At 43.6% G+C, this 19876-nt stretch overlaps 1 protein-coding gene across 1 annotated transcript in view; it reads left to right on the top strand.

Annotated features, from left to right (window-relative positions):
- Positions 1-19876, top strand: part of HDGFL3 (HDGF like 3) — a 39449-nt gene that overhangs the window by 17967 nt on the left and 1606 nt on the right. Inside the window, exons 2-5 of the mRNA XM_050902958.1 lie at positions 5422-5498; positions 8801-8939; positions 10246-10404; positions 12597-12743. Of these exons, the coding sequence (XP_050758915.1) occupies positions 5422-5498; positions 8801-8939; positions 10246-10404; positions 12597-12743 (522 nt within the window). The remainder of the gene's footprint in view (positions 1-5421; positions 5499-8800; positions 8940-10245; positions 10405-12596; positions 12744-19876) is intronic.

Below are 19876 nucleotides of genomic sequence, written 5' to 3'. Positions count from 1 at the left end.
TGGGGAAAAAAATTAATATTTGACATTTTACAGAACAGTATTTTAAATAATGGTTTAGAAAAGATACTGCCATACTGCTGACTCCCAGTAGCATTAGCTGTTAAAAAGCATATTAAATCCATCTGCATAAAAACGTTGTAGAAAAGCAAAATATCCTATTTTAATAGTGGATTTTGAAGAGTATTGCTTTTATCCATCTAGAGTTTTGCTAATAAGCTAACTGCAAAAGATCAAGCTGCTTGCATGCGTTGGGCAATAATAAGCAACTTGAACCACTTTCCAGCAAAAATACTATCGGCCTTTGCTCGACTGCTGTGCAGTGACTCCAGGGATTTCAGAGGGAGATACTGATCTCTGCAATGCTTCTGTGTGCTTTTGCCAATCAAAGGCATTTACAGTATGTCAAAACAATCAGTGATTACTGCTCTGCAGTTTTAATTCCCTCTTTTTGCAAAATAAAAGGACTTGTTCTTGTGGGTTCAATGCCCACATAAGCATCTCTGCATGCTGAAGTAAAGCTTTCTTGTCTGTACATGTGGACCTGATAGGTATTTTTGCATAATACCTTTTTTTTGTAGTGTAAAATTCTGCTAGAACATAATGGAACAGGGTCTGGTCCGAAAGCCACCCTGACAGCCTGGAATTCCTGCTTTTGAACAGCAGCTTATCCACAGCACAGAGATTTTGTGATAGCCATACAACATGATACCTGCTGTCCCTCCAAGTGGAAGAAGACGCATCTGGGATGCCCTCCAGCCTTGATGGGCAGAACTGCCCCTTTCTTGACTGCTGCAATAATGTAAACCTCCACAGAAAGCTGCTTTACATAGACAAGCAGTGAGACAAAGCTTGCTGTTTTCTCTGTGTCTCAGAGAGACATGTTTCCCATTTTGCAGGGAATGTAGAGCTCTGCGGAACAGAACACCCAGGAGGGGGTGCAGCTTCCTCTGGTTCTGCACCAGCCCTCCCAGGGAGCTCCTCCGCCTGTCTGGAATATGCCATGTTATCCCACAGGCAGGCACGGGGATGATTTGTGCTTCTGGGAGCCACGGTTGTTCTCGGAGGGCAACTCTACACTGTCCGCCTTGCAGGGCTACAGCTCTACAGCTCCAGTCCAACCCACCCAGCCAGTGCCTCTCTCCCCAGTGTCCCTAACCTCATGGCAACTGGGAAGAAAGTGTTGCAGTATGAGTACTGCCAAACCCAGCCTGTGAGAACCATTTGGAAATACTACCTGAGAAGTCAGCAATTACTCAGCACCACTGAGAGCAAAATATTCGGGCTGCATATACATCCTAGCCTGTAAACTACAATGTAAGGAGACAGATTTCTTGCTTGCACATTGGTAGACCCTAGCAGCACCATTTGATAAAGCCCTGCTCTGGTTTGAGAAGTCCAGGCTGAATTTTCTGTTCAGTGTTCCTGACCCTAGAAGCCTGGCATTTGTTTACCCAAAAAAAAAGCACAGTTACGTCTTTAAAGCTCTGCTGCTTGGTTGGCAAACAAATGCTGGGAAGTGCAGCTCTGCTGAGGTTGTGCAAAAAGAAAGCAATTGTTATTCATTAAGCAGATGACAGCAACGGGAGCAAAGGGGATGAAACTCGAAATCTGAAACCACCTGCTTTAATTTTAGCCATAATTGAAGCGGCTGCCCATGATGTTGCTGATGCACGTATCAGATTTGCACGCCATGCACTGCTCTCACTGATTTCTGTGGCACCAAGCTCCAGCCCGCTGTCTGCTCTGGTTCAGGAGGGTATGGATCTCCTGTTTGATTGCAGGTTATAACGGGTACTTTAGAATCTGTTTGTTTCCTTCCAGGAGCAAAATGCAGTCGCAGTCTGGCTCTCTGATAGACAGATGCTTTAGTCATTAGTGAGGTTTCTGTGACTACAACACTGTGTCCTAGTATGGGTGCACTTATCTCTTTTGTTCCTGGTTCGAAGCAGTGATGCTTTTCTCGCTCTTGTGCTCACATGCTCGCTCTCTTTCTCTCCCTCCCTCTCTCTCTGTCTTTGATCTTGCTGATATGGGGAAAAATATCAGATCCAAATCTTCAGCATATTTAACCAAAACATCTTGTAGGATGGGAATAAATTGTGACTAAGTGCAGCAGCGGGGGGCTGCAGTATGGTTGCTCGTGCTGCTTGCTTTCTGTTACTACAAAACAGCAGCAATCGTCAAGGAGTGCTGGGGTTGTTCTGCAGCTAAATAAGCACTTAGGGGCTCAGCATTCACAGAGGGCTAAGGTGGTTTTGCTGGGAATGGGTGAACTGTGCAAAGCTCTCCTCTCACAATCTCTAATGCAGGGATTCGTGTGAAACAGGTAAAAGGGGAAGAGCTCTTTCGTAATGGCAGAGAGGGTCTCATCCTTTACTAAATTCCCTGGCGTTTTTGCCACGGAGTTAAATGGCCGTAAGATAGCACTGTCACTTCATATTCAACCTCATTACAGTACTAGCGACATAAGCCTGAGAGCTGGGGAGCTCACAGTAGAATCAGTGAAGGCAGGAAAAGTCTTGACCTCAGCTGCACAGTGAAATGTTAGAGTGGGAGCATTAACAGTCTATCCTTGAGCTGTTTAGTGCAGATTTATACTGCATGTGTTTGTATGTGTATGCCAACTTTCAAAAGCTATGAAAAGCTTTTTTATGGTTTCCTGTGATGATACATAGTCAGAGGGGATACTCGGATGAATAAAGAAATACGCCACAAAATGGGGAACAGGTGAGCTGCGTGGCAGATGTGTGTGCTGTCCTTTGTCGATTTGGTGCTGCTCCTTAGCTAACAGTATAAACTGCTGGGAATACGACATGAGGCTTAACTCCACTTGGGATGTTGCTTAGGAGAAGATCCTCACTGCTTTGGAGCGTAGCACGTTGTGTGATGTAAGATCCCCATTCCCTTCTGATCAGCATTCCCCACTAAGCATGTCTTCATTCCTCCGCTTTACTGATCATTTACAGCTGTTCGCTTTATTTCATGAGAAATTCTTAAAGGGTTGAGACAGTAACTGGACTGTGCTGTTCTGTAATGCAGCCCAGAGCTGGCGCCGCATTTCAGGCGGCCAAATGAGATTCGCACTCAAGTCCCAGCAGACATTGTTTGTCTCAGTCGCGGGAGTCCACATATTTCTGGGGTCTAGTATCTCTCTGGACATCTTCCTTGTCGTAATAAAGAGGAAGATGGCTATGGCATCCAGACAGTGGAGGTGTATTACCCCTGTACTTGGTAAACTGCCAGCACAGCCTTTTTTGGTCTGACACGTAGATACTTCCATCTTTAAGGAGGCATAAAATGTGTTGCAGAGTGGGACATGCTATCTCTGTGACTTGCTATCAGTTTGTAAAGTGAGTTGCGGTGTTTTTTCCCTGCAGTCTTTTTATCACTGTTATGGTCTAATATCTGTATTTAAATCATGAATTAGTGAGAAAATAACCACATTATGGGCACTTACTTAAAAACAAATAGTTAATGTCAGAAAATAATGAGTTCTAAAAAAATATCTTTGGCAGTCTTTCCTCTATGTATTCCTGATGATGAAGAGGACACTGAACAGCCTGTCATGTCATTTCAGTTCCTTCTTACACACAGCTGAGCTAAAAGTGAATGCACGCTTCCATCTTCCACCTTCCACCAGTGTGTATCTTCCTTCTATGTGCATTTAAATAATAGCTTCTCCTTTTATTTATCAATTCATTAGCTTTATTAAGTAAAAGAAGTTGGGTAATTGCTGTGCCCACAAGGCGTGTGACACCTCTGACCGTCATCGATTGTCTCCTGCAGACGGTGCTGGGCAGGGAGTGCACGGTGACACACGGCCCAGCATGCCAGAGCCCCACCATCCACACCCCTGAGTCATGCTGCAGAAAAGAGACGGGGAATGGTTTGGAAGTGCTCTTCTATCCCCTGATTTTGGCGTAGCTTCAGAGAATGCTCCACTTAGACCTAAAAGATAGGCATCCATTTCTTTTGCAGAAAGGAGTCCTGTGATGTTACAGCTCCACATGTGGCTCTGGTTTCTCTGTCCCCAACGGGTGTCCTTGCAGAAAGACCAAAAGGACTTGAATTCTTATAAAAGCTTGTACTCCTTTGAGAGCTACGTAGCCAGCAGATGCTTTGCAGTGAAAGAGAACATCCTTTGAAAACAATCTGGTGTTTATTAATCAACAAGAATTCAGTGTTTGGGGTCCTTCAGCAGGAAAAGAGAAGGAAAGCACATGGGGGCCTGGCCTCCTGAGTGAAAACATGCAGGTTCCATCCCCGTGCTCTGCTGAGGAGCAGATTTCATATAGCATTGGTACGTCAGCACTTTGCTCTCAGTTCCAGTGACATTTGGCAGGATTCAATATGCTTATGTTGAGATTGAGTTGCCTAAGACACAGGCAGCAAGCCATTCACCTGCTTTCTGGTGTTGCCCTATAGATATCTAGATTCATTAGGCTCCCTCTTAGCCGGAGAGTTCCCTGGACGCTTCATTTTAGACACCCACATATGCTCAGAAGTGCCATTTCTGGGAAGGCAGGCATTTAGATCTTATTTAAAGCTGTGCTGTGTTTCTGGTTTATGTGGGTAGGCACCTGGACTCTCTTACTTCTGTTGCAGACGACTGAAAAATTAGATATGGACAAGACTAAGTCACGGGCCTAACCTCCTGCCTCGCGACCAATGCTCTCACTCAGACGTCGGAAGATGGGGTCTAGGCACTGCTCAGCCTGAGGGGTTTGTCCAAATCCCAGCTGTATCTCAGGAGAGCACCCTCACCATCCCTCCCTTACCTGCTCTGCAGCTGTGTCTTGAGAAATATGATGCCAGGGATAAAACGTGAAAGAAGAGATGGAGTACAGAGGGGAGTGGTGACCAAAACCAGTTATTAGGATGCTGCAGGGGAAGGAGAGTCCCAGGCCCTCCTCCCTGGCGTGCGTTATGCATTTTACACTGCGTACCACCATCACCACCAGGAAGCACCGATGGGAGATTGTCCGGTTTTCCGGCTGCAGAGTCTCAGAGATACCATCTGTTCCCCATTTGCTGCAGAAGTTATTTAGGTGGCTGTGTGAGACAGGCAGGATTACCCTCTGGGCTTCGGTGCCTTTGATGAGGCAGCATCTGAAGTTAACACTTAAATTAAGCAGACTTGATTTTATTGCCTTTGTGTATTATAAAGCCCATGAAATCATTAAAACTTTTTGTCTGCTCCTCAGTCTTCTGTCATCTCCCTGTAGTGTTTCTGTCATATGCTGACTTTGTATGACCTGCCTGCCTGAAAAATCAGCAGCCGTCTTCCCTTCCCCACCAGCACACAGTGGGACCTCCCAGGGCTGTGGGATACCTGCACTAGCACTTCCATGGCTTGGTAGGGATTCTTGGGCGAGGGACCCCACATTTGGGAATAATCCTTTCTCCATTTCTGTCTCACAGATTGATGAACTCCCTGAAGGAGCCGTGAAGCCTCCAGCAAATAAATATCCCATCTTCTTTTTCGGGACTCATGAAACGTAAGTGAATGAACATGATCTTTTCCTTTGAAAACGTCTCTTCCACTGCAGCTAACGTAATTTCCACTGATTTTATTGGAACAACTCCTGACTGAAGCCATTGGGAGCCTAGAGATAGGTCCTGCGAGCCCAACTCATTTGTATTAACACATGGAAGTGAAACCTGAAAGTAGGTGGGAACGCTGCTGCGTGGATGGTATACCATGATCTAAGCATAAATAATAACCAGTGCCTGTGTTTCCTGTAAAGAAAAGTGTTGGCATAAATTTATTAAAGGGTCATCTGAACTCAGATGCAGGGGCAAAAATTTTTTACTTGGATGTACATGATAGCAGAGATCAGGCTGCTGTATTCGGACACATTTGGGTTCGTGTCCTGTGTGAGAACTCACTCGGTGGTTTGTAAAATGAGAGGAAGCAGACCCCAGAGTCTCATGCAGTCCTCACATAGCTTTAAAATATATGCATTCCTGTGAGATTTGTGCTGGGGATATTGTAGGATGGAGCTCTCAGAAGTGATAGAAGAACTGAGCTGGCTGAGCTCATAGGGAAAGAAAGGAATCAGAACAGAAAGGCTAAGTTAGGTCTCGTAGTAATTGCTACAGAGTTTCAAAATTATAATGTACATGTCTCTATTTTAAACTATGTCTGAGGTAGTTAAAAAAAATAAATCACAGTTTCCATTTTGCATGAAATGTTTATATTTTAAAACTTTTCGTTCCCCACTTGCAGGGAACATGTTTTCTAGAATTTCTTAAAAAATGGAAAAATGGAAAAATGAAATTCTGATGACATTTTAAATTCCATTTTAGAGGTTTGAAGCTTTATTAAAAATTTATTGTTTATTTTTTAATTTTAACATTATTCCAGAACATGATAAGGCCCATAGCTCATACGTCACATTTTATTTTAAAAATCTTCAAAGGCAATTTCTGCTTAATAAAGAGCAAAATAGCCTCTCTTTAGTTAAAATATTTCTTCCTATTACTGTAATGAAACAACCTGATATTTTGATATATTGTGATCTGCTACTACTGTCACAAAATAATCTAAAAAGAATAAAGTTCAAATAAACTTATGATGCTTTAAAATTAGAAACCAAAATGTATTTTTTTTTAATGGAAACATTTTTCTTGAGAAACATTTTGAGAAAAAAACTCTGACCACTTTTATTCTGAAATTAATGAATCCCAAACTGCTAATCTCTTTTGTTTTGGATTTTGTTAGCCCATGATCTGACTGTAACATCTGAAACAGAGAAACAGTTTGTAGTTACTACCTTAATAATTTAAAAAGCGTAACTGTTAAAAATGAACTGTAGATTGCAGCTCCTTAGTTTTATAGCAGAGCGGTGGAAACTGTTATACTCTCCCAGTGGCAATGAACATATTTCAAACAAAGATGTAGACAATTTTTCCGTGTTTACTGTACATAAAAGGCTGTAGAAACATTTCCGTACATTACTGTTGAGCTAAATTAAGGTAGCTCATGGTAAGTTTCATACAGTTTTCCTTTGTTATTTGTGTTAGAACTGTTTGTATGTATTTTTGACAAGAAGGAGACATCTCCTAGTATTAGCAAAAGCATAGATAAAATAATTTATTCAGATCCCTTGCTCTATTGTAGCCTTTAATATTAACGAGACATCTGTTAGTTTGGAAATCACTGTTTGGCTTTCAGGTAGAAATGCATTCTTGTCTTTGTAATTATATAATTCAGCTATTTCTCAATGAGACAACTGAGTGTGGATACCATTCTGTCTCCTGTGTAGTTAAAAGGAAGCTCTTTCCCCAGAGACTTGTCATCTGATGCCTTTAGCCACCAGTTGGCTCTGTACTGGCAAACTTCTTGGCCAGTGGGATGATTAAGTGAATGAAACTTTGCACATTCAAAAATGCTGGGAAGAAACAGGGCATAAATCAGGCATTAATCTGAAATAATGTTTACAGCAAGGAAGAAATATGATCCTGTGATTAAGGTATTAGACTGAGACTGGAGAGAGTTGGGTTTTCCTCTGTACTCTGCTATCAGTTTGAGTTTGACCTTGGGCAAATCTCTGTGCCTCAGAAGCCCATCTGCAAAAAAGGACAACTTCCCATCGTGGTGATGTTACGAGAATAAATGTGTTGTAAATGGTGGAGCTCCATGATCCCGTGGTAATGGAGACCATAGAGTTAACATTAATTGCAAAGATCATCAGGAAAGTAGGACAGTGATTATAATGAAGGACACTGTGACTTGCTCAGCTCCGGTCATTGGTGACATAGAATCTTCCATGTGGGAATGAAGGGGGTTTTTTGCCCTCACTGTTTTTAATTTAACTTATGATTAGCCATCCCAGTACCATGATACAGAGCAAAGTAAACACACTGGATATAGATACCCAATGAAAAGGAAATTATGCTTTCTTCAGTTTTATATAAGAAGTTTTACTATGAAGTATGTAGAAAAAGCAGGATAAATCACCACTCTTCTTTTTTTTGTAATTATTTTTCCCTGCATTGTGGTGCCTGGGCCTGAAATTAGTTGGCCCAGTGCATAGCTGACTTCTGCAGCAGCAGAGCACAAAATCCCTCCTCTGCTGTGCTGTCTAAAAAACAATTTGGCCACAAGCACCCTGTGTGTCTCATTGTTTCCTAGTATTACTCATCTGCCTATATTCACCCATTGTTCCTTGTCTTATATGAAATTATAAGATTTTTGGGAAGGAGAGCATTTTTATTGTGTTTGCACAGAATCTAGCATGTGGGGGGCTTATTCCAAGAAAGAAGCTCCCAGGCTTACTGGCAGTATAGATAATAATAAATGCTACTGCTTTTTCTGTCCCATAGTACAAGGGATAAGTTTTGGCTCATGGGCTCTAGGCACTCCTTACATGCTTTAACTTTTCATACGGTATTTTTAGGCCTTTCTGGATTTGTAACACATAGGATTGGAAGATTGGTCCCTTGCTATCGCAGGCAATTACGTCATACAATCCCTTTCATAAATTGTTCAAGTGCCAGCTCCCAGCAGTAGTTAATATAATAAATGAGACTCGTTTTAGTTGTTTCTAGAGAGACCCAGCATGATTTTGCAACATCAAAGATCGGGATGGTGAGCCAACCCATTAAATCAGACTCACAGCAGTAGCTCAAAGCCAGTGTGTTAAATAAATAAATAAACAAACAAACAAATAAAACTGAAAAAGAAATGATGGAACGAGCAGAAGAATAGGGAAAACATTTGCACTGTAATGGTTTTTGTTTTTTGAAGAGGAGGAATTTAAGTCCTTTTTTGAATGTTACCTTTGTTAAAATGCAGTGCGTTCCTGGGGCCCAAAGACCTTTTCCCATATAAAGAATATAAAGATAAGTTTGGGAAGTCAAACAAGCGAAAAGGATTTAATGAAGGCCTGTGGGAAATAGAAAACAACCCTGGAGTAAAGTTTACTGGATATCAGGTAAATGACTTTCACTTCTATTCCTCCTTATCTTTCTTGTTTTCTTCTTTGAAGACTTCTTGTCAATGTAAAGATTGTGTGAGTGATGTGGAAAGTCCTGGTTTTGGTGGAGCTAGAAAGTTTCACAGCTTTTATAATTGTGTAATGTAAAGACAACTGTGGTCTTGCACTCTGTGACAAACTGAACTTTAATCATACTGCAGAGCCCTTTGCTTTCTGTGATATTCTGGGGTGGTGAAGTGGAAAATTCTGCAGCAGATTTAGTTGAATTAAAAATGGAAGGTTTTATTTACTCCAGTATAAACATGAATAATTTCTGACTTCTTCTTTCTGTTGTTTATTTTTATATCAGGTTCAGTGTATTTTACACAGACCTTAAGGTCACTGCACTTTTGATTTTTACATTGGTAATGTATAACACATAGGACACCACTGCCGAAGTTGTGAGGGGTGAGAAGGTGGCGGTTTAAGCTGCTGTTACAAGATAGTGGCTGCTGTACAACAGCTCTCCCTGTTGGACGTCCAGAGCAAATAGTCAGTGAAGCTGGAGGGGGAGAAGAGTAGTTGGTGGGCTGTATAAAACCAAAGAACTTTTCTTATTAAAAAAATGTGGTCCTTTGAAGGCAGAAATCACCTCCAAAAGAAGGCGAACACCTATTACATTATTAGCACAAAACCTTACAAACCAGAGATATGGACCACCTGCAGACAAGCTGCTGCCCCTCTCAGTTCCTGTTTCATATTTTCAGCCCTACAGATGTTTTGCATACACTTGGGGATTTAAAAAAATCTAGTGAATAGTCTGTGGGAGATGGACTGTCAAAGAGCTCTCAGCCTTCTGGTCAGTGTTTGCTTTTTCCTAACACAGAGATCCTGCCCTTTGGGGGGGTTTTGTAACAGCCGTCTTCTCTCCTGAATAAGTCTCTCCTATTGCAGCCAAAGTCTAAAAGTTTCCATAGTTTGGCCAAAGTAGAACATGCCAGGTCTCTCCACTGAGCAACCCTTAGTTCTCCGGCAAACACATTGTTGTTATCGGATCTTCTGTTTCTGTGTAAACCCTTCAGAACATGCTATCCCAGAATCTGCATCTGATATAACTCTTTTCAAGTGGTGACTGAGAGAATTGGCTTTGCAGCCCTTTTTCTTGATAATTGGAAGAATAACCTGAGCTCTTCCTGACTATAGCAATTAAAGTGTAAGCTGCCTGTTACCAGTATTTCTCTCTTCAATACAGAACAAAAATTAAGTAATAGATTTTAGTGATATTTTTGTTGTTTATGTTATTATTGTTATTGTTATTTTAAAGGCAATTCAGCAACAGAGCTCATCAGAAACTGAAGGAGAAGGAGGAAATACAGCAGATGCCAGCAGTGAGGAGGAAGGTGATCGGGTAGAAGAGGATGGAAAAGGAAAAAGAAAGAATGAAAAAGCAGGCTCAAAACGGAAAAAATCCTACACTTCAAAGGTTATCTTCTGAGTTTTTCCGTTGTTACTCATGTGCATTTATAACTAGAATTCTGTACACCTCATGGCAATCTGTTCTTCCTTCTTTAGCATTTTGATTCCAGTACCATAACAATGGTGTTCAAACAGGCAAAGGGAAGTGCTCTTGCTTTTGTAGACAGCCTTGGTGAGACAGCAGGTAAAATACTCTGCCCTGTTCTAGTGCCCACACTTTGAGAAGGAGGTGAAAGTATGGGAAGGAGTTCAGAAGGGCTGGAAAGAAAATCCATGCAAAGATGGATTGATAGGTTTGATCATCTTAGATAGGTATTTCCCCATGAAGAGCAAAAAAAGTCCTTAGGAGCGTGCCTCCTGGGAGACATGAGTTCAGGTTTGGTTCCTGTCCAGGAGAATTCAAGCTTCCCTCTCCCATCTCCAGTGTGAGTGCCCCAGATGCCATGCTAAAAGATATGGTAGGGCCAGATGTGCTCAGCTGCTCCTGTTGTAGCTGAGTGTAAAATACTTCAGTACAGGATTGTCGTGGTGTGACCCCAGCCAGCAACTAAGCATCACACAGCTGCTCCCCCCTCCCAGTGGGATGGGGAGGAGGATCGGGAAAAAAAAGTAAAACTCATGGGTTGAGATAAGAGCAGGTCAATAACTGAAGTAAAATAAAATACACTACTAATTAATAATAATAAAAATATAATTATAATAATAGTAATGAAAAGGAATATAACAAAAAAAAGAGAGAAATAAAAACCAAGAAAAGACAAGTGATGCCCAATGCAATTGCTCACCACCTGCTGACCGATGCCAGAGCCACGATCCGCCCCTCCCGGCCCACTCCCCCCATTTATGTACTGGGCATGACGTTCTATGGTATGGAATACCCCTTTGGCTAGTTCAGGTCAGCTGTCCTAGCTGTGCTCCCTCCCAGCTTCTTGCACACCTGCTTGCTGGCAGAGCATGGGAAGCTGAAAAATCCTTGGCTTAAGATAAGAAGTGCTACTTAGCAACAACTAAAACATCAGCGTGTTATCAACATTATTCTCACACTAAATCCAAAACACAGCACTGTACCAGCTACTAAGAAGAAAATTAACTCTATTCCAGCTGAAACCAGGACAAGGATACAGAATGGGAGGGAGGAAGAACTAATTCATTAAGCAGGGAGTAGGGCACTCAATTTGTAGATAAAAGACCTGCATTGTAGTACCTGCCTGCCCTGTTAATATCTAAGTAACAGCATAGATGAGGAAGCTAAGAGTAATGCGTCTCAGACTGCCTCATAATGGCTGGTGAACGTAATCACCTGCGTAGTGACAACTTTGGGTTCAGATACGCCCCTCATTTGTCACCTGGGTGAAAGGAAGCAACATTATAGTCACTTCCTCCAGTTGTGTGTGTGCCTCCAGGTCTGTACTTTGCTTAAAAAATTGTGGAAAGTGTGGCAGAGTATGTTCATTCACATTCATGTTCTTCTTCTCTGAAAGTGAAAACTAAATGAAATGAGAAGAAGCAAGCAAACAATCTGATCCAGGCTCAATTTGGGGGAGAGCAGGAATTTTCGTGTTTCATCCACTGAACAAAATGTATTAAGTAATTTCACCCCCTTTGTGTGTTTTACATTAGAAATTCAGGTCTGGTCTACCATCTTCTTTCCAGAAGACTCTGGGCAAACAGAGGATTAGGAAAATGGTGGCTTAATGCCACAATTTATCCTTTTGTACTGTAGAATTGCATAACATAAAGGGAGCAGAAAAGATGTATTGGTTCCACATGGCTTTAATGTTAATATATTAAAGCTGACAGCACTAAAAAAAGTATGGAAAGCAGCTCTGCTAATGTTATTCTCATTTTACATCTCTGTGTTTAATCATAACTTTTGTCAAGCTGGCACCATCTGTTTCATTAACTAACAAAACCTACAGGTGACCCAACACTAATACCCATCTCCTATTACTGTGTCTGTCTTACAGTCAATTGTGCTGCCAACCTGTGTTGAACACAGAATTTCTCCTTTTGCTTCACTGATGGCAGTAACTCCAACTACTTCACCTGAAAAACGCTTTTCACCCCACATATCCTCCCCAATATTCACCTTGAACAGGGAACCGCATGATCAGACAGCATTCCACATACATTTCAAAAGTGTCTTTCTATGCCCAGAGCTCAGTTTTTACTTTTTAACTTTGTTGTTGATCATTTTAGAAATCCTCCAAGCAGTCACGGAAATCTCCTGGAGATGAAGATGATAAGGACTGCAAAGAGGAAGAAAATAAGAGCAGCTCTGATGCTGGGGACGCAGGCAATGACACAAGAAACACTTCTTCAGATTTGCAGAAAACCAGTGAAGGGGTAATCTTCTGTTAATATCATTCACTTCCCATGCAGTTTGCTACCGCAGGGCTTTGGAGCTAGGGGTGAAAGGCATTGCACTGCAGTGACCTGTGCATACCACATGTGATCTTTTTACGTTGCATTTCAGTGCTCAGAATGTGTCTAGAACAGAAACATGGGACTGGTCCCTGCGCTGGTACAAATTTTGCTCTAGAGAAACAACTGAATGAGAAAAGATACTATAAGCATTATTTTTGTTCCAACACTTGCATGGATATCAGCTGAGAGGAACTACTGAAAACCATGAGCTGGAATGATGCAAAATTGATGTGAGAGCAGAATCAGACTGTTTGCATAATGCATTTTGGCTCACTGAACAGTGGGAGCCTGCTTATCCTTTCACACTTGTTTAAAATTTGTGCAGTCCCGCAGACTTCTTTGGAGTTCATGAGGGTTCATGTGCACATTACAGACTCTGCATACTGCGGGTTTCAGGGCAGATCCTACCTTGGGATATGACCTTCCAAGGAGGGGATATACAGTCTGCTCCAGAGCAGCTTCATATGATCTCCATGTATGTTTGTGTCAGTTGTGTGTTCATGTCAATATTATTTTGTTGTGACCACAACAACAGAAAGGAAGGCTGCTGAGCAGGGGAATTAGCATGGGAATTGGTTAATCGTCAGCCACCTTTAACAACCACTACTATTTCTGAGCCCTTGGAGCAGCACAAGCCTCCTCGCGCCAGCACTTACAGCCCCGGCTCAGAACCAGTTCTTGTGTGGTTCCCATGCCAAGGGTCTGCCACGTGGGCAGCAGCCGGGCTGGGCTGTCACAGGAGCTGCTGAGTGACACGAATCCCCAGGTGTGAGAGGAAGCCAGCCAGCCCGGGCTCTCATCTGACATCGCCGAGGTGCCTTAGCACCCAGCTGCGTGCTCAGCCTCTACCCTGTCTCACAGAACACAACCTCTGGGGAGCTGCTGTCATCTCCCGCTTGAAGACTCCTCCCAGAGCTTCCTTTCCCCTTGTCTCTCTGCGGTACAGTGTATGTGTTCTGTGGCTCTTCGCCTTATAAAGACTTTGATATGTGGCTCGTGGGCTCAGGAAGATAATGTGCCCTGAGCCTCTCCCATTCACTCTGAACAAGCCGCTGGCTTGAGCCGGAGACTGACGCAAGGAGACACCGTGCCCGGCTGTGCCTTCCCAGCACCTCACCCACAGAATCTGAGAGTCTGGGGCTGATGCGTGTGGCGAGTGCGTAGTGCATGTGTTGCCCACGTTCTGGCTAGTGAACGCTGTGATGCTCTCCTGTCTTCAAATAGCTATTCGAGTGAGAAAACTGGCCATAAGGTCCAGCTGAGGTGGCAACAGGTTCAGGAGGGCCTGCTTTGTTTCCTGTGTTTGTAGCAGTGACAGGGGATATGCCTGTGAACTTTAGGCATGTTCTCCATGTAAGGACCAAATGCTTACTGAGTTAGGGCAGTCGCAGACTAAGTGGCTAAAACGTCACATAAGATGTTGGCTTTGTGGCTGATGACATTCATATAGCTCTTCCTTCTGTATGTGACATGCTTGTAACCACTGGGAGGTAGAGTCCAGCATGCTAGAACATCATGGTGCTCTTCAGTGTTTTCAGGATTGCAGATATTTTAGCCTCTGTGCTGAAGTATCACCAACAGTCTGTGTCCTTCCTGCCAGCACCAACTCCACAGAAATACTCACAGTCAACATTGTCATACCCATGCGAGGAGTTGGCTCTGCTCTGACTTCTGCAACCCCAGCGCTCGGGCTTGACCTCACACTTGAATGACCAGTCTTTAACTAGATCTTGGATGCTTTTAACATTACAGGAAAGGTGGAGTTTTAGTAGCATGTACTAAAGAGAGATGGAGAGATGGTTTTAAGGGCAGCTTGAGATAAAAGCACTGATAAGTTTGGAGAAATCCACATCCTGATCCAGATATTTCACCTTGGGCATTTCTGCTGCAGAATCAGCATTTCACATGTAAATCCTCTTCAGCATTTCTTTTGAGATTGTCAGTAGTGCAATTCTCTTTTAAGACCAGGAGGGGACACTCCATCTCCTGGCGTCGTCAAAGCCAGACCAGGTGTCTTTTTAGAAGGTATGCCTTCATCAGACACAAGGCACTTGGGGAAAGAGCAACCAGGTATTTTTTTTCAGTTGGTGTTAAACAGCCAGTCACACAGCGAGCGTCTAGATTGACCTCCTGGGGTGCAGGGCCGGCTGCTCTGCAGCCATGTTCTGCCGGACATCCAGACTGGGAGTCTGCTGGAGGGCGTTGAACTCCTCCAGCCCACGCACTTGGACTTCTCTTCTATAGAAAGGAAGGTCGAAAAAGACCAAAACGTGCCTGCAGAGTTGGGATATGGTCCTCTTGTTCACACGCGTGAATTCGGAAGAATGTCTAGGCCTGCTAAAAGACACCATCATAGATGAGATTATGGTCTCTTTAAAATCATTTAGCTTGTGAGAAGAGCATTGGACCAACACCACGCAGTCTGAAGAAGACGGGCTTCCTCCTTTCCAGTGTGCAGCACAGGAGCTGCATACCCACCGCTTCGCCTTCCTGCGGGGCCAGCCAAGCGCAGGACATTTATCTGGCCATGAGATGGCACCAGGAGCATAGCAAAATGAACACTGGGTGCAAACCTGCTCCCTCCCCGCGAAGGTAGGGTGCTGGGGGCTGCATGAGACTCACACCAGAACAGAGTTTGTTTCAAAATAACTTGTAGAAAGGTACCATGAAGGCAAAGAGACAAGGAAAACAAGAGTTCAGAGCCCTGATCTCACGGATAGGCATGTTTCGTTCCCCTGGGTTTGCCACCGTGACCGGCTGCTTAGAAGATGCCTGGTAGCGGAGGCTGGGCAGGGCTGCGGAAGGCAGCTGGGCGGAAGGCTGCGGTCTCAGCTACCCGACTTGCAGTGCTCCCCACGGGCTCTGTCCTGGAGAGCCTTTGGCTCCTGTGCTCTGCACCTCCCAGGTCTGACCGTGCAAGAGTTGCCTAAAGGACACAAGCAGCTTTTCTTATAATACTACTAATAATAATGAGGTAGTGATTATGTTTTATAATGCCTGGACTGCAGGCTGAAGACACATCTCCCCTCTTCAGATCAGAGGGAACCTTGCCTTTTAATCACACTCTTACCCTCAGCATTATGGGGATCTTCCTGAAGGGTTAACGGCTGAAGTCAAATGATTGCAGGAGCATCTTCACCTATATTTTTTAATGAAATTTCTAACCTCCAGGTGGTAGGGGAAAGCTTAAAAATGTGAAGTGATGGCTCCTAAAGACTCAAACCCAGAGCAAATAAAAGTACTTCCAAAGCTATGATATTTTTTCAGCCAATTTCATACTGTTCAAGGGCTCAACTTGTGATTTTTCTTTTATCCCTGGGGTTGACAAAGCTCCTTTCTTTTCTTATCTCCATCCCTTAGTTTCTCACCTATTCTTGAGGACTACAGGCACTCTCAACAGAAGAGACATTAGCTTCCTCAGACTCAGCCACAGTTTATAATTGTATCCTGCCACTACCTGTTTCTCAAGCTCTTTCCCTCACTGCTGTTCTTTGGCCAGTTCCTTCCCCAGAAAGATGCAAAGCCTGAATCTCAGGGTTTTATTATCTAATATTAATTAACTAATAATATATTAGCTAAGACAGCCCATCCCAGAGTTTGCTCAAGTCAAGAGTCACAGAACCCCCCCATGACAGTCCTCTGCTGTTAAATACTAAATTGTTTTGGCTTTCTGAAAATACCACATAAACAGAATATTCCCCTGGAAAGGTATTCATGGCTGTGTGTTGTTTACTTTCTATGGTACAAAATTAGCTCCTAAATCAGTGAATTCATGGCAGCAGATTTACGTTCCACGTTTAAATCTCCAGTGACTTGTGTGTTTGGTTCTTGGCTGGCATAACTCTGAATCTTTATAACTGAACACCTAAGTTGCTTTTTACTTTTACTGTCTGGATGCCCGTATAATGACGTCTGAAAGCTGGCGGTAGTCCCTGCCCTATTAGAGAGTAGTTGAATGTTAAGGTCAGCACTCAGGGTATGTGGCAAGTTTTTCTTTTGGTATTCATTATTTTAGTTACAGTCCGGACATTGTGTTGGTAAATGAGGCATTCTCTTTGTGTACAGATGCACGTGGTTGCCTTTCTGGAGGTGAATGATTTTACTGAGTCTTTGAAAAATAATAGATTTGTTGGAAATGAAATACATTTTTTTGCTCCTGGTACAGCCCGAATATTAAAGTGGGGTAAAGGACTGTGATCTTTTTACTCACACTGACAATCAGTTACTAACATGGGAGTCAGTGGATCTATTTGTGGAGGCGACTGCTTGCCAGCATGAATAAGGGGATCAAAATCTGGTCCAAAATTACTGCCATCTGATACTATTGCAATTGGGAGAACATATTTAAAACAGCCTGTGTCCAGGACATATTTTTTGTTGTGATGTTCTTGTGGGGTAGCAACAATTCCAGTTACTGCTGTGAAAGACAAGTGTTACGGCCAAACTGGCCAGAGAAACGCAGGTTCACTGTGTCCTTCTGATGTGGTTTTGAGATGTTTGGTTCTTTCGTTCTTCCCTCTTTACTTCTCAAGAATAACATTGGTTAGGCTGCGTAACAGGTTTGGGGTTTTATCAACATTAAAAGCATAGCATTTAGGGCTCTATTCAACGTAAAAGCATTTATGTGGGCATTTTTCCAGAAAATGAAAACAGAGTATGTATTTCTGTCTGGTTTTCTTTCTGCAATTTGAGGTAAGTTAAAATCTGCCTCTCCAAAAAAGATAACATTTGTAAAAATGGGTTTAACTATTGCACAGTAAAAACTTCTTTGTAGAAATCAAATAGTGGCTATACTCTCTGGTGTAAAGAGTTGTGTTGTCTGCTGCCTTCCTATAGCTCAGGATAACAGCGCTGCTAAGTAAGGCAATGGGACATAACTCAGGAGAAACATAAATGCCTGAATGCAAGTTGAGATTAAAGCAGCCAGTATAGCTGAAATATACTCTTTGCATCTCTGTGTACATTGAATCCTGTAACCATTTTGACCTCAAACCAACATGGAACAACGATGATCATACAGAGCAAGTAAATAATTATCCTTCTGCCCATCCAGCAGGAGCTTTTAAAGTACAGGGTGGCTGAGTCAGTTGCCAGACACTGTTGAGGAAGGAATTTTCAGTGCCAGAAAAAACAAGGCAATTTGTGGATTTAGTTTTAGTCCCTGCTCTCTGTGTTCTCTGTCCTTCAGTTTCATTGATGAGTGAAATTTTTCACTCGAATCAGTCAGATTCTGTGCTGTTCCTTTTGTGTGCAGTAGCGTTGGTCAGCGCGGCACACGTTGTACCATATCTTACAGTAAAGCTGAGAGACTTGTTCAAACAAAGATGATGCGAGTTGATCTGCTTCTGAAGAGACGTGAAACCATGGAGACCATGGAAACTGCTCAGCTCTGCCGCATGCTTGTTCAGCAGCTGCCGCGGGAGCCTGGCAGCGCCTGCTGCCTGGGTAGGGGAAGGAGCCGAGGTCCCTGTGCAGCCCCACCGACCCCGGGGGCTGCCTGCATCTGGGGAGAACTGCTGACTTCTGGGGCACCTGGGAGCGCGCCTAGGAGACAAAATGTGTGTCACGCTGGAAGATGGTACTGGCAACTGTGGAAATCCTAGAGGATGATTTGCATACCGGGCTCTTTGTCGTCCCTCCTGGGCCACACTCTGGCCCAACGGACGTATCTGTGAGACAGTGCCGAGTGGAAGTATTAATATTCCCAGCGCCCCACGTAGGGATGGTGCCTACCCAGCCTTCTCGCCTTAGCCCAGAGGGGAATTGTTGTTAATAAGTGCAAAGGTTTCATACTCCGAAAGGAGAGCTTTCCTTACCGGGTCTGAGCGTGATACCGTAGGGACCAACTGTTTCAGCACCCATCCTGCCTATCGGTGCTGGGTAGCAGCTGTCATTAAGAAGTTCAGCAGAAGGCATGGTTTGATTGACTAATCATTTGTCGTTGTTTCAATGGGTGTCTGCACTTCCCTCTGAAGGGAAAGAAATGGCAGTGAACCCCTCCAGGCCACGTCTCCAAAGCATCTGTAAGTATAATCTCATTGACTCTTAAACAGGAGAGAGGTCAATGGAAGTGGGGTGCTCTGGATGAGCAGCGCCTTGGTACACTTTTGGGGGGAGGCAGGACTCGGGCAGTTCCTGTAAGCCATCATTACATGCATGAGCATTTTATAATAACCCCTTATCATGTGGCGTTAGTCAGGATGTACCAGGACCTCCCACACGGAAAGTGCAGGTTTCCATTACTTACTGTTTGCAAACCCTTTGTCGTAGGAGAGAAGAACCACACTGAACAAACACAGCCCTTAGTTCAGAGGTGCAGCAACCAGGCTGGGGTCCCAGGCTGCGAAGTGGGCACTCGTATGCTCTTATCCTCTTGGATAGAGAAGCATAGTCCACTATAGCCATGGCATCACACACAGCAGGTATGACGGGCCAGAGGGGGAGAGAGCTTAGGCAGCAAACTGCTCGTGCAGGGACGTTAAAATGTCTTCTTTCCATATTCTCCTCCGGATCCTGTGTAAAATGAAAATTCCGTCATCCCCAGTGGATTTAACCTGTGCCCCCCCACTTACTCCTTGATGTTGATTTTTTTTCTTGGATTATCACACCAAATGCAGTACTAATTCCTTCATACTGCTTGTGTGTTGTGTTTCCGTCCGTCCGTCCGTCCGTCCGGGCGTGGGTGGACAAGCATTCGCGCTCTGAATTCTTTACAAAGGAGAAAGGATGCCTTGCTCAGGGTTAGGTAGTCACGTCGCATTGCATGTCGTCATGTTGCCGGACAAAAGTAGCGTGTCCCTGTGCCCGGAGGTGAGTTTTGCTATCTCTGTTTAATATGAAGAAACCGAGAGTTGGAGCCACCTGCCGTGATCACATGAGGACAGCCTGATCCTGTTCCCACTAAAGTCAGTGGAAGCAAGAGCTGACCTTGACTCAGTCATGAAGTGGGAGTTTCTTCCTTTTCTGTCATCGCCTTCCAGTGAACTCCAAGCCCGACTGTTTCCTTTTCAGAAGCAACATTCAGATACGTTAGCTATGAAAACTGTCTTTCT

This window comes from Gymnogyps californianus, chromosome 11, assembly GCF_018139145.2.
Source record: "Gymnogyps californianus isolate 813 chromosome 11, ASM1813914v2, whole genome shotgun sequence".
Classification (NCBI taxonomy): domain Eukaryota; kingdom Metazoa; phylum Chordata; class Aves; order Accipitriformes; family Cathartidae; genus Gymnogyps; species Gymnogyps californianus.
The sequence above is the reverse complement of the archived record's forward strand: the minus strand, read 5'-3'. Positions and strand labels throughout refer to the sequence as shown.